General features: G+C 35.1%; 2 protein-coding genes across 5 annotated transcripts in view; both read left to right on the top strand.

The window, feature by feature from the left end:
• Positions 1 to 6,175, top strand: part of LOC123004768 — a 14,241-nt gene extending 8,066 nt beyond the window's left edge. For all 4 annotated transcript variants that reach the window (XM_044398192.1, XM_044398193.1, XM_044398194.1 and 1 more), the window contains exons 2-3: positions 674 to 1,574; positions 3,675 to 6,175. In XM_044398192.1, the coding sequence (XP_044254127.1) occupies positions 674 to 1,574; positions 3,675 to 4,577 (1,804 nt within the window). In that variant the 3' untranslated portion in view covers positions 4,578 to 6,175. The remainder of the gene's footprint in view (positions 1 to 673; positions 1,575 to 3,674) is intronic.
• An 898-nt stretch (positions 6,176 to 7,073) lies between these two features.
• On the top strand, positions 7,074 to 11,170 carry LOC123004797 (sterol regulatory element-binding protein 1). The gene is made up of 9 exons (XM_044398234.1): positions 7,074 to 7,231; positions 7,295 to 8,097; positions 8,312 to 8,738; positions 8,787 to 9,150; positions 9,202 to 9,646; positions 9,699 to 9,876; positions 9,928 to 10,232; positions 10,437 to 10,598; positions 10,653 to 11,170. Exons 1-9 carry the CDS (start codon positions 7,168 to 7,170, stop codon positions 11,007 to 11,009), a joined length of 3,105 nt encoding a protein of 1,034 aa, XP_044254169.1. The 5' UTR covers positions 7,074 to 7,167; the 3' UTR covers positions 11,010 to 11,170.
• Positions 11,171 to 14,996: the final 3,826 nt, after the last annotated feature.

The following is a 14,996-nucleotide window of genomic DNA, read 5'->3' as shown; positions in this document are numbered from 1 at the left end:
AATTCATACTAAACATTGGTAATGAATTAAAATGGTTACCAACTTTAATAAGATTAGATCTACTTACTATGTTATTTAGAAATATAATAATTACATACCAGTTACTTTAATTCAATCTAGATATTGGTAAAATTTGTATCATTATTGTGACACCAATTAAGAAAGATCAATAACAAAATAAAAAGATGTTGTTTTTATTTTTTTGAAGAAACCTTGAATTTCTCGATTTGTTAACAAATGGTTTAGACTCTTGTTTGGTAAACGGCTAGCGACGAGACAATTATCATTGCTAAAGTACCAATTTATCTGAAAGTAATTTAAATATAAATTGGTTCAACAATAGTTGTGCTTATTTTTCAATTGTTCGCTTTGTTTATAGATTATTTACACTGATTTGCTATTTTTGCATCACTTATCAAATATTAAACATACAAATACATACATATTTCAGCACATTCCTTGCTTCGGCAAATTGTCATCGAACTAGCGTGTTATTAAATGAAAATTTTAGTTGCAACACGTAATTGTTATACTGTTTGAAGCCTCCTCGTATTGATTTTATTAGTACTCAGTTACACCACTTCATGAATCGCTGGCCATGTATTAGTGAACTGAATCCCGACTTTGGACTCGTTGAGTTTCAGAAAAAAAATCATTGTGATTTTTGTTGCAGCCGTTTGAGAGGCAGGCCTGTCTCACTCAAAATGTGTGCAGCTCAACAGTACTGCCTTAGGTGGAACAACCACCGGTCAAACCTACTCACAGTCTTTGATGAACTCCTACAAAATGAAGCCTTCACCGATGTTACCCTCGCTTGCGATGGTGGCAGTCCAATAAAATGCCACCGGATGGTTCTAGCCGCCTGTTCCCCTTATTTCCAAAACTTGTTCACGGATCTACCATGCAAGCACCCAGTGGTGGTCCTCAAAGACGTCAAGTATTCGGAAATCAAAGCTATATTAGAGTACATGTATCGAGGCGAGGTCAACGTAGCCCAGGACCAACTCGCCGCCTTGCTCAAAGTGGCCGAAGCCCTCAAAGTGAAGGGCTTGGTCGAAGAAAACCGCTCCAGTGGGAGCTTCTCCTGCAACCGCGATGAGGAGCCCATGGAACACTCCCCCACGGGCACCAGCAACTCCAATTCAAGCATTCAGAACGTGCACAGTAGCAGCAATAACTCGCCCCCGCATTCGACCAACAGCCACTACAAGAATCCTTACGGCATGTACAAGTCGGGGAGCATGGATCGCAATCCCAGGATGAATCTGCCCATTTGGGCAGTGCCGGGATTGCCCATGCCCTCGCATTCAAATACCGTTCCTAACCAAAACCACCCACATGCTGCCGCCACCGCTGCGGCTGCTATGTTGAGTAGTTGTTACGAAGCTGCCACCGACATGTCGCCTCTGAAAAGGAAAAAATTGTCCAGTCTTCTCATGAATAGAGACACTCCGATTTTGAGGACTGTTCTAGGACAAGGTCAGGCTGATTCATCGCAACCTGTAAGCCTGGTCTGTCATCCGGACAGCCACGATCAACATTCGAACGGACCGGACCAAGAGCGAATGGAAAAGGTAATCAAAAAAAATTTTTTCTTCAGTGATAGCAGCTTTTTGGGGTTTATTTAAAATATATCGAAATCTAAGACTTGTTTGTTTTATTAAAATAAGAAAGTTACCAATTCATGAATAAGTAACTGTAACTGATTTTGTTGGGCATTTTATAGATGCAAATTCTTCAATGATGTCACTGAAATTAAAGTTTTAACATAGCTTGATGAAGCTTTCTATGAGCTTTTTTTAATAACAAAAGTTAAAAAGCAAAATTACTAATCTGCTGTTTTTTTGAGAATGATTTTGATTTGAGCATTTTTTTTGTAACACTTCTTGGTTTTTCTTTCTAATTCTATTCAGTTTTATTCTTAATTTATTTTTTTTAAAGATTTGTAAGCTTTATTGTAATTTAAATTTTTGATTAATTATTTAATAAATAATATGATTATGTACTGTTACACACATAATAACACTAGTTTAAAAATAATAACTTGTTTAATTTACTTGTAACCAAATTATTATTTTATGTTTATTTACTTTTAATCAAACAAAAATAATAGTTAATTTTTTTTTCATCCCATCACATTTTTGAGTGTCAAAGGATATTTTTTTTTGCTTTTTGCACAAATGCTTCCCATTTAAAATTTAGATAAAATTCAAATTGTTGCTAAATTATTGGGACCAGATGGGTTTAAAATGAGTTTTAAAATACAGTACTTTGAACTTCTTTTCTAAAAACTCAGGCTGAGTGACGTTTCGTCAACATCTGAAGGTTTTTGAAGATCGGTACAAAGGTTTTTGCGATGAAATTATGTTAGGGGATTATGTTGGACTGTTATAAGAAAAACTGGTCCAAAAAAACTATAAAAAACAAAGTAAAACAACTCATTTTAAATTTATTGTTTGGTGGTTCTTGTATTTTTGTTAATTACATATTCCTTAAACGTGAAAAAAAATTGCTATGTCCGAAATTCCTCCTGGAGTAACTAGAGCCACCTGAAGATGGTGGGTAAAAGGTGTTTTTTAAATTACCTCATTAACTGGTGGACATAAAATTTACAAAAGTTTGCATCGGGAAGTAATTTTTTGACGCTGAATCTATTGGTGATATCAAAAATTGTGTACTCTAATTTTGCTTAATAATGTTTTTTTTTGTGAGATTCGTATTTATTGGATAATTGTCTTTAAAAAATGAAGCACCGTTTTCGAGAAAAACGAATTTGTTTCTAAAGCTGTTTATCAACTTTATTCCAAAAACAAAAACACGCAGTGAGTTTTTTTATACAGTAAGCGACCAAATTATGGATTTATTTCTAAAATTGAAAATATTTTGTTTTGACAAAATGCTGGAACAGGTCAAATTTTTTTTTTAAAAATACACAATTTTAAACTTGAAAAATTGTTTTTTTGTTGTTGGTTGATATTATTTAACTTTTTGAATGATTTTTTTTCGAAAATTTTATGTAATATTTAATAGTTTGGTGTTTAATAAAAGAGCTATCGGAATAGCTTTAGAAAATAGAGGTTTTCATTAAAAAAAAATATCGATGACGTCATTACTCAAAACCCAAAAAGAGTAAAATTTTAAATCAAGTTGAGAATTGTGTATTTATTAAAAAGAAAATTGACCTGTTTGAGTATTTTTGCCAAAACAAAATATTTTTAGTTTTGAGAAGATTATTGTATAATTTTGCCGCTCACTGTGTTTATGGTCGAGTTATCGTTCTTTAGAAAGAATTTCCGGACATAGAGCAACTTTTTTTTCTACAATGATCTAAGGAATTACTCCTCAAAATCCTTCAACGTTTTTCCCGAACATTCTGTACCTACTTATTTTACGAGTCTTATTATAGTATGTTACAATATAATCAACGACTACAGCAAGGCCTGTCTTTTGAAATGATTTTTTTTGTTTTACTCGAAGGTTATTTTATTGACTGACGCCCTTAGACTATAGCCTAGATAGCTTTTTAAGTAATCTGGCTCTGCGTTTCATTCCATTGTTATCAAATTGAGTAAAAAACCGAAACTTTTTACTAAAATAAGCACGAACGAATATGAAATGAAAATAGAATTTATATTGTGAATCTTATGCATTTTTTTATGAAAATAATTTCGCAGCACTTGAAAAACGAACCCTCCGAGGACGCTCAATCCCCTTACACGGACTTCACGATGATGAATGACGACGAAGAAAAATCAAAATTAGCGATTCCGTCCTCCTCTCCCCAATCCTACTCCAGCGAAATGCGAGCCGTGTCTTCAGGCATTGCAACCTACGTGCCGAACCAAAAACCCGAATGGAAACGCTACAAGCAATACACCCGAGAAGACATCTTATCTGCCATCGAAGCCGTGCGAAACGGGATGTCTGCGTTGCAAGCCGCCCGGAAGTACGGCGTGCCTTCGCGAACTCTTTACGACAAGGTAAAGAAACTTGGTATAACGACAAGTCGGCCTTTTAAACGGGGCACTAACGGGAGTCCTGCGTGCTTTCCTTATGGGATAAGCGGGACAGGGTCGCCGTACGGGGGCCACATGCCTGAGATGGACGATCCTCCTGCCAATAGTAACAACACTTCGAGTCTCCTGGAGGCGACGTTCCTCCAGCACGCGTTTGAGGGTCGTGGTGGTGACGATAGGGAGGCGTTGGCGGCGATGGCAGTGGCGGCGGCGGCGCATGCCGTGGTTTCGGGGCATTCGACAAGTCCTTCGAACCACGGACATGCCACGAGTCCGAGCCCGAGTCCCACTTTGTTGAAGTATATGAGACAGAATAGCATGACGCCGTCGCCGGCCCCCGGAAGCGAGCACCACCACAGTGAGACTAACGGGAGTTCGGAGCGAGAGCGCGATGATGATGACGACCAGGTGGAGGATTTGTCAGTTGGGAGGAAGCAAGAGTCGCGAGTGATAATGCCTCCGATGAATCAGGTGTCGACGATAATGAAGAAGGAGGAGTTGTTGAAGGACATGATCAAGGAGGAGGCTCGGAGGGAGATAAGCGTGGAGGAGGCGGAATAGCCTCGGCAAAGACTGCTGACATAGTTTTAAACCAGTGTTAAGTTTTATGATTATATATTTTATGTATTTTAAGGTTGCATTTGCAAAATGACTGAGTTCAGTGCAATATGTATTATCTGTGGTCACCCCACCCGTACTCACTTAGGTTTAGGAGTTAGCTATGTTAGGATTTTTTATCTCAGAGTGCCTGTTTGTTTATGCCAAGTGCGAGACCAGCTCACATTTCCTACAAGTTCCTTCACGGAATGTAACTCGTAAGACTGATAGATTTATGTCACTTCACTATGAGACTGATTCAAAGTAGAAATTGGCGGTCTTTGTGCTTGCACTACGTAACCGGTGTTTGTTGATCTTTACTGATCTTTGAAAAAAGATGTAAATAGTTTTGCTGAGGGGCATTAAGCCTGCTGCAGAGGAGCTGACAATGTTGACTTGTTGCGCGATTATCAGTTTCGTTCGGCCCTCTTTAATTAACCTTAAATAGTTTCGATGTGATTATTATTGGCTTAAATTACAAATAATTGGTTTTGGGTTTTTAGGCTTGTATCTTACTGGATAGGATAGGTATTGTGTAAGATATTGTTTTAAAGACAGAGAAAATTAGACGAGGGGTTACGAGATCAGTTGTATTTAGTGTACGAGTGTCTTGTGTAGCACTATTGAGTCATTTGAAGCACCTCAAAGGTACATAATAATTGTCAGTGGTAGTTGCACGATGCCATAGGTCTTCATGATGGCCGTTGTATAGCCATAGCTGTGATTTTCCTAGACTGAACACAATCATCACTAAATAACACATCCGTTTTTGTCGATATGAAGTTAGACTGACGACAGGTCTAGTCACCACATTCATTGCTGCAGCTCATCAATTTTATTAGAACCAAAAGTGCAATTCTTGTTGCAACACTGTATTTATTATTAACGATTACAAGACTGAATTAACGTTATTATTAATTAATTATTTTTCCTACGCGACTAGAACACAACAATATGGACCAATTTTTGAAGAAAATTCTACTTACACACATGTGCCTTTTACTCAGTCCAAATCTTACTGAATTACATTCCATTAGTTTTTATCAAATTCCGGTTTTTATCATCACAGGGTTCCCGTCACGTTTTCATAATCACCTGAAGTGAATTTTCGCTAAGCACAGATTCCAAGTTGTATATGTTGTGTTTTATTATTTTTTGCCATTTTTATTTAAGACTGATTATTATTATTATTTTGTTAATTGTTTTCCAAAGTATTTGATAGGTTTTTATCAGTTGTATACCTAGTACTTGTATTACAGATCTCAAATACCTAAAAGCTAAATGCTTTATATTCAACTACCTCAATATAAACAATTTATTTACATAAGATTTCTGCAAGTTGTATATATCAGATTTTATATATTTACATAATATTATATTCTTATTACATCAATACAAGTTGTGTGCTCATATTTTACTTTTTTATATTTGTAGAAGAAATGTACTGTTAATATACATTTTTGATAATTTAATGATACAATATTATTTTATGTAACGTTATTGTTAGAAATAGTTCTATATTGCACTGCACCTATATGTAATGCATTACTATAAGTAAAATTTAAACATGTATATGATACACATTATCACTTATTTCATTCCCCACACCCTTACCTTTACCTACTTAAAAAAATATTTTACAAAGTTTTGGAAAATAAAAATTAAAAAGAACTTTCATAGGAAGGTACATAACCACTTACTTTTTTACTTACTCAACGTATGTAAGTAAAAAATGAATATGTTATGTGCATGCATTTGTAGTAAAACTATAAAGAAATACATTTTTAGGTTTACTTTTATATTCAAAAATAAATTAAAATAGTTTATTTTAAACTATACAGACTAAACCAAAAGTAACGCCACAAAATTCATATTTTTGTAATGAGTCATTTTTCAAAAAAAATTTTAAACAGGTCAATTCGTTTTTATAAATGCTACATTTTAACAGTATTTTAACATTTCTGACGTCATTGGATTTTGAGTAACGACGTCATTACTAATTTTTTTAAGAAGCAAACAACAAATTTGTTGACTGATTTTGGCAGTAGATACATTCTCCTATACCTAAAAAAAAACAGTAAACAAAAATGTGGGTTACCATTTAAAAGATACTGATAACGACTTTACTTAAAATCTTAAAACTCATTGACGTTATAAATGATAGTATAATGAAAATGTATTATTTACAAAAAATAAAATCAATCTGTTTTGGGGGTATAAAAAAATACTCATAAAATCATGAATTTTGTGCGCTACTATTGGTTCACTAGTATTTAGATATACTCTATTTTGAAAATAAATGTAAATTTACTGCACTGTGCGCCATCTAGCGCTAAGTAGTTGAACAAAGTAAAAATTACTTAAATACAGCATCCTTTTTTGGATATGATTATATTTTTTACGTTTATGAATAGATGTCCGTCTTTAATCAATTTCTGACGTCACTGATCATCCGATTTTAAAGTGACATTTGATTCGCTGATCGAGGTATGGTGATGTTTATGTGTTTTGGTGTTTACACCTGCAGTTGGAGTGAAATCAAAAAACTCAAAAAATGGATGAGAACATACCCCCATTCAGTGGGGATTTTAATCTAAATGAGTTGCAAGGTATAGACGGTAAGAATCAATATCTATTTATTAAATAAATGTGCACAATTACAATTTATTGCATCATTTTAGACATCTTAACAAACTGCGAAAACGAATTGATGAAGACCAATGAGTTATTCACAGAAGAAGCCTTATTTTCTCAACTTGACCCTCTCTTACCCATGGATGATGTCAGCTTCGATTTGGGAAGTATCAGTGAATCTACGTTTCTTGATCCTCAAACTCTTTCACCTCTGAAGCAGCAAAATCCTGTATTTAATTCTCAAGTTTCACAGACTTTTCAGTCAAATCAATTTGTAAACACCCACAACAGTCAAGATTTTACAAAATTGAACAATATGGCAAGTACAGTGAAGCCAAACATGCAGCAGACCCAAAATCCAACTGCTGTTATCATTTCCCAATCACAACCTCTTGTTTACTCAAGCTTACCAATCCAACAAACCAATCAACAGCGTATAATCCTCCAACCAAATCCCAAATCTGAACAAATCACGAAAACACAACCTGTTATTGTACAAAATCTAAACCAAATCCCTTCTGATAAAATGCAACAGCTGTTGCTACAAGCAAAAATTGTCAAAACTAATCCCCAACCTACTGTTATGTACACCACTACAGTAGCTTCACCTCAACCTTCTTTGCATACTTTGGTGAACAGTGGAACTCAAATTTTGACCACTGGAATTCCTTTGGTCTTAGACACTGAGAATAAAGTTGCCATAAACAGAATTCCTCAAGGGACAGGGAAGGAACCCAAAGTTAAAGAGGTGAAGAGGAGTGCTCATAATGCTATTGAAAGGAAGTATAGAACCAGCATCAATGATAAGATTGTGGAGTTGAAAAATATCGTCGTGGGGACTGAAGCAAAGGTAAGACGTTTAGATCATTTTTATCGCATGTATCTGATTACAGTTATCTCATAATTTTATACAAAAGCGTAATACTCTATATGTGTACGATTTTGTGCATTACCTTATTGTCTATGATGTAAATAAATAAAAGCTTATGTTGCGATGATTGAATAACTGAAAAAAAAATATCATGCCGATTTAAATTTCTAATTTTTAATGTATTAACTCACAGCTAAACAAATCTGGTATTCTGAAGAAAACAATTGAATACATCCGCTTTTTACAAAACTCAAACACACGCCTGAAACAAGAAAACATGGCTTTAAAAATGGCTGCTCGTCAAAACACTCTGAAAGATCTTTTAACGACGGGCAAAAATATGGAATATGCCCCTCAAGACACTCCTCCTCATTCAGATGTTTCGTCCTCATCACCCGACCACTCTTTACCATCAAGTCCCGAATATTCAACATGTATTAAGGATGAAAGTGATGAAGAGACCGTTGGGATTTCGAAAGGCATGGTGGACCAAACCCGAATCACTATGTTCATGTTTATGTTGGCTGTCATTTCATTTAACCCTTTTGGAATAGTCTTAAAACAGTTTGCTTCTTCAGATCAGGAAGCGTCAAGCGTTGGACGAAATATTTTGTCGTCAGGTAAAACTTGAATTAAAATTGAACTGTAGTTGAAACAATATTGTATAGGTGACGGTCAAACTCCGTATTCGTTTGGTTCCTCGTTTATGCTCTGGTTCATAAATTTGACGATTTTTGGTTTTTGTTTGGTCAAAATGTTTGTTTATGGCGATCCGATTATTCCGAGTAGTTCGAAAGAAGCGCAGAAATTTTGGCGTCATAGAAAACAAGCCGATATTTATATCAAAGCAGGTGATAAACTCGAAGCGAAACAGGAACTTCGTAGGTGTCTCCAAACTTTCGGCATAACATTAGCAACGAGTCGTTTCGAACTCGTGTTGTCTCTTTGTTGGCAAGTGTTCCGTCAAGTTATGCATCGGTTATGGATCGGGAGGTGGTTGTCTAGACACGTTGGGGGTTTTTTCGTCGACGGGTAAGCATTAATTTTTGTCTCAAAGATCACAAAAATGATAAACGACTTTAGAGCCACCCGATACGAAGCTCTGACTTCGTGCCGCGAACTTTCTTTGGTTTATCACGACTTACATCAGCTCCAATTGGTAGATGGGCCGGAAGAAACTTGTCATCTTCTCGGTTTGACAACTGCACTGAGTGCACTTAATTTGGCCGAAGCGGCAAAACCCAAGATGAAGTCTGTTCAATTGATCGACATTTACGTCGCTTTGGCTTTAAGAATTAAAGCCTCGTGTTTGAATATTTTACAAGGGATTCAGAAATATTACTTAGGCTTGGCGAAATTAGCATCAACGAATTCCTGCGATCCGATACCGCCGAGGTTGCAATGGTTGTTGACACCTCACGGGTTTAAGTTTTTCCTTTCGCAGAAATTTCTCTATGATGCTAAAGCGACGAATTTGCCTTTCAGTTGTATTGGCAACGTTTCCGATCCCTTGTCTTTCGCCATGAAGGTTTGTTTTAATTTATGGGGGTTTTATAGGAAGTAAAAGACGTTTTTTGTAGTCGTATAGAGAACATTTACTGGAAACTGCACTACAAACTTTAACGACTCCTGGTAATAAAAATGACGTATATGAAGACAAAAAGACGGACATTACAGACGTGTCAACGTACGTCCATTTGTTGGTTGAAAATGTTGCCACCGATGTACATACGGTTTTCAATTCAAATCAGCCGCATAGTATGTTCTTTGCCTACACAAATGCAATTTTTATGTAATATATTTTTTAAGGTAATTGTGATGAAATTGCCCACTGGTGGACTTCAGTCGTCGATGTAGCCTCTCATTGGCTTCTTGGAGAAGAAAATATAGATGATCTTTATAAAAAAGTTGAAAACATATCTGAATCATTGTTAGATCTAGAAAATCCGCTCCCTAAAGCCGTTATTGGCGCTTTTGTGGCTAGGAAAAATTATCTTACAGCTGGATCGAGTTTTTCTCATAAGAAAATTTTAAAACAGTGTGACCACGCCAGTCAGTTGTTGATCGATTGTCTAACATACTCCAGTTGCAAATCACAGGATAGTTTGATTTTGGTTAGTACCTATTGATTATTATAGGAATTTGTTTGAGAAGAGAAGATTAGTGTTATGGTCTTGGGTGCATTGTAGTTGCATTGCATATTATTTAAAGTGCAGTGTCTCTCCAGTGCAACTTAGCGCATAATATAACGACTAAGATTTATTTTTGTAAAAATTTGGCTCTCCAATAGTTCCAAATATAAGATATTTTCTTTGCAGTTGGCACAGTTGCTGGTCTGTGATTGGATTCTTGAAACAAGAACCTCCCTTTGGGAAGATTCTGTTGAAATATCAACAACTCCGATCCCAGTTCCTAATAATGTTCTTACAGCGTTCCAAAAAGATTTATCTTCATTACGAACTTTAGCCCAACATATCCCTGTAAGTTGGCCTAAAATTTCTCTTTCAAGTTTTTTTGATTTGATTTTTTTAAAGAGCGCTTTGCCTCGTGTTTTTCTGTATGAAGCTACCGCCCGCTTGATGGCGGGCGCAGCCCCAGGCCGCACTCAACAACTCCTCGATCGCAGTTTGCGGCAACGTCACGCTCGTTCGTCGATGATTTGCGGCAAAGGCGATAAAAACCAACAGGATGTTGGAGGAGAGCGCCAACACGCGACCGCTTTGTATATGGCTTGCAAACATTTACCAGGTCAGTTAATGTCATCGCCTGGAGAAAGGGCTGGCATGTTGGTTGAAGCAGCGAAAACTATGGAAAGGATCGGAGATAAAAAGAAATTGCAGGAATGTTATAAGCTGATGAAGACACTCGGTGCCAACTCAGCCACGAATTAGCGTAATTAATTTTTATGGCGGACGTAAAATGTGATGTTTATGAGCCGAAATGGCGTGATTTCGGGCTGAATTGGCTTTAATTTTAATTAGTTTGTAAGCTTTGAAGAATGTGACAATATTTATTTTGTATAATTTTTATTTAATAAAGAGTCTGATAAGAAGAACCTTTTTGATTGGGGATGAAAATCTGGTCTTGCGGCAAAGTGCGTTGTATTTAATCTGAATGGGTCTTAAAAAGCGATCAAGTGTCGTTAGCAGCTGGGGAAGTCAGAATTAAGGGAACGTCGTGTGGTTAATAGGTGCGCACTCGCCTTTCGTACCACTGAATTTTGGTTCAATTAGGTTTTCAACTTGAGATAAAATGAAACAAGCTGTTTGTTTACATGACGGTGCTTTGCTCTTGGAAAAACGTATGCGAAGTTTATTGCAGTTTGAATAAAGAGACATTGCGAAAACGGTTAGCTTTCTTGTATTTACCTTTTGGATTTATTTTTCATAAAGTTGGAGAGGAGGCGGTATATCAACCTCTCAAAACCAATAAATGTGTTGACATGATGTCTCAGTAGCACTGTTTGAACAAGGAACCTTCTATAGATTGCGGAATACCGAGATATTGCCTGCTGGATGTTGAATCTAAGTTTTTTTTTAAATTAGAACTTCTTATCACTGCAAACTCGAAACAGCTACAACCAATCATTTTTTGTATTAGCAGCAAAAACCACCTACTCAAAAGTTATTGTTATTTAAACTTCTTTACTAAAAAATCAAATATACATATACTTTGAGAAAAAAAATTATGGAACAAGTTGAATACATATTAGCAAATGTTTTTCTTTTATACAATTCTTTGTTGGAGAAATAAAAAATAATTGAAATTTAGACTGTATCAGTACGTTTGTTTTTTTTAATATTTTTTATACACGATGAATAAAAAGTAAGGAACTAACTACTTTACTCAAAAATAATTAGTGTAGCGTAAAATACAATTAAAATGTGACCGTTTACCAAAAATAAAATTTTTCGATTTTTTTTAGTTTTCGAGTTTCGCAAAAAAAAATTTAATGGCAACCTACTGTTATAATTTTTTTTTAATTAAACACTATGATCTAAAAATGACTTCTAATTAAATAAATTTATTGTAATAATTTAAATTAATGTTTTTTTTTTAAATCAATTCTTAATGTTGCGTTCCGAGCTCATCAAAAAAACGCTTGGTTCCATACTTTTTATTTACCGTGTATGTAACATCATTTGAAAAGTGTTCCATTAATTTTATATGAATTTTGTTTTACTGTTATATGACTGATGTGTGTAATGGACTTTACGGAATAATTGATAAGGATAGAAAGTGATGATTAAGTCTGTCAATCAAAAAATTAATAGAACAGCAAAATGGAATTATGAATACAAGTTTTGTCCATCCTTTACGATCTTTTAATTGTTGTGTTTACTACGACTAACGAAGACCAGAAATAAAACACACAGAAGATGTGTAAAAATATTTTTAGTCAAATTAAACACACGTCGATTTGCGCCTTGTTACATGTTTAATTATACTAATATAACCTGTCTAGAGTAAAGCTTCTGATAAACGTCGAGTATACTTAAATGTTTTATTAACCACCAATTCCAATTGGTTACATTTAGAAATGATATAACCAATTTCTGAGTCGTGAAAGAAACAATAAAACGATGAACAATCCAGTAGAATGAAAATAAATCTGCCGTTTTGCAAGATGAAGAGCGTAATCAGCGCCTTGAATCCTCTGCATAGTTGGTAAGCTTACGCCTATTTCAAGAAGGAAATTACCTGGCTTCACCAACGAGTACAATTTACTGCATATTACTAACGTCGCACATTACTGCTACTTCTATGCCGTTTCCTGCCCTCTTCAATACAATCCTAACTACCTATACAAATTATAAAGTTAATAAAGCCTACGACAAAGCCGCACTCCGGATTCGAGACGCTTTTCGAGGGGATTTAACCAATTTCATGCAGTATCGGCACAGAAACCTCTCCAAAAATCTTTTTTTATGATTTTGTGATGTCAGATAATTACTTATACAAATTAATTAAAATAAAAGTCTGCACGTAATTCTAACATAGTAAGCGTGACGTATTATTATTTATTGCATTTACAATGCTCATAATTAAAATTTATAGGCCGTTTGCGGCACGCAACTTAACGTAGGTATACATTTTAACAAAATAATTTTGGGGATAATATTCTTCTTTAAATTGTTTTTAGCTTATCTGAATATTTTGCTAATTAATTACGGTTATCACAATCGCGTGGGTGCGGAATATAAAAGAATTTTCTTACACTACAATGACTTTCAATACAACTTAAACCCTGAAATGATTATTTACTTGTTATAAACGTTTATTTTAAAGTCGATACAGCTGCCACAGGGACAGTTGGAATCGCGAATAAAGCATAACTATAAAATCTGAATAAATGTAAAGTAGAATCTTGATTTTATGCGAAATAAAAGAAATTGAGACGTAAATAAATGCAATACTAATTAAACTGTCTTTAATTTGGGCGGTTTGGGGTGTGAGTAAATTACAATTTTCGTCAAATCTGTTTAATGAAATTTTTTATTGATCATTTCGGCATCGTCGGTACCCCTTTGTGAGGCAACAGGGTCGATAATGAGTAATGAAACTCTTACCACATATTGCCGTCGTTGTAATTAACGATTTTAGTTAATATTCTAATTTAGTTGAAAACGACCACACTTTACTATGGAACGGTTTCAAATTACATGACCGAACATATTTAACATTCATTTCAATCATTTTATGTTTTTATCTACTCGACATTCAAAATTTATCCAGTATTGACTTTTCAATCGCACAAACAAGAGTTGTGACTCTTTTTTAAATTTATTTCTAAAGTCTAACGTTCTAACAGCCAAGTTCTTTCCCAAAGGATTGTGTGTCGACTGTGCCTCCCTGGTGGAGCCGGCGTCTTGGATTTAACACTGTTGAGTAAATAATTTTGAAACTTATTAAGCTGCATAAAACTTAATATTTACTTAATACGATAATATCGTGGTAATGGGGCCACAATAAGGTTATAGTCGGTGCTTATTCACTTAAAAGGTAAACACAGAGAGACACCGACGAGGAACTCAGAGTCTCCGAAGTTTACAGGCTGTTTTATAATTATTTAACTTAAGCGTTTTTTTTTGTTTTTATAACTGAAATAAGTTTTATGTCGGGGTGCCACAGCAATAAATTTTAATTAAAAGATTAGATTAATCGTGATTAATTTTGGTCGAGAATAGAAATTCGAGTAAGGATTAGTTAGTCAAATAATTAATCTTAATTAGTACGATTTGATTTGTTTATCATAATAATTGATTACGTTGTGGTTATTGTTTTAATCAAGGCAAAGTGCTGATTGCGGTTTTTAACTTGTACTGGAGGCACTATTATTACTCATTAGAAAACTGAAACTGTCCTAGCATTTCAAAGCAATTACGGTGGCTTTTAACAACGCAGATAAATAGCGGATACTTCCTGTAATTTTAAAATAATGAATTGTAAGACGATACTGAGCACTTCTTGTTCGTTTTTTCTCGTCGAGTGCACGTATCTGTCATAGAAATGATGGATAAAGAAATATAATAATCTATCGGGCAGGGGCGGACTGGCAAATTTTTATATGGAGTGCTAAGTTGAAATGAGGGCCCAATATACAATACAATAATAGTTATTTATTGTAAGAGTGTGTTAGGTAGCGTTTTATCCACGCAAGAATGTTTAACCGCGAGAACGTCAGTTCGAGCGGTTAATTTTCTTAAGTGGATAAGACGCGACTAACACACGACTGCAATATAACGTTTTATCTACAATCACAGGCCCAAATTATTCCAAACTTAATTAGAAATTAAACTGACATTTAAACGTCACACCAAATGTGCTTTCGGTTAAACGTAGTAAGCTGTTAGGTTGCGCTGGTTACTAACAGTGGA

Source organism: Tribolium madens, unplaced genomic scaffold (assembly GCF_015345945.1).
Source record: "Tribolium madens isolate multiple individuals breed KSU strain unplaced genomic scaffold, Tmad_KSU_1.1 Scaffold_20;HRSCAF=117;Tcas5.2_LG4, whole genome shotgun sequence".
Lineage (NCBI taxonomy): Eukaryota > Metazoa > Arthropoda > Insecta > Coleoptera > Tenebrionidae > Tribolium > Tribolium madens.
This window is presented reverse-complemented; position numbering and strand designations above follow the sequence as displayed.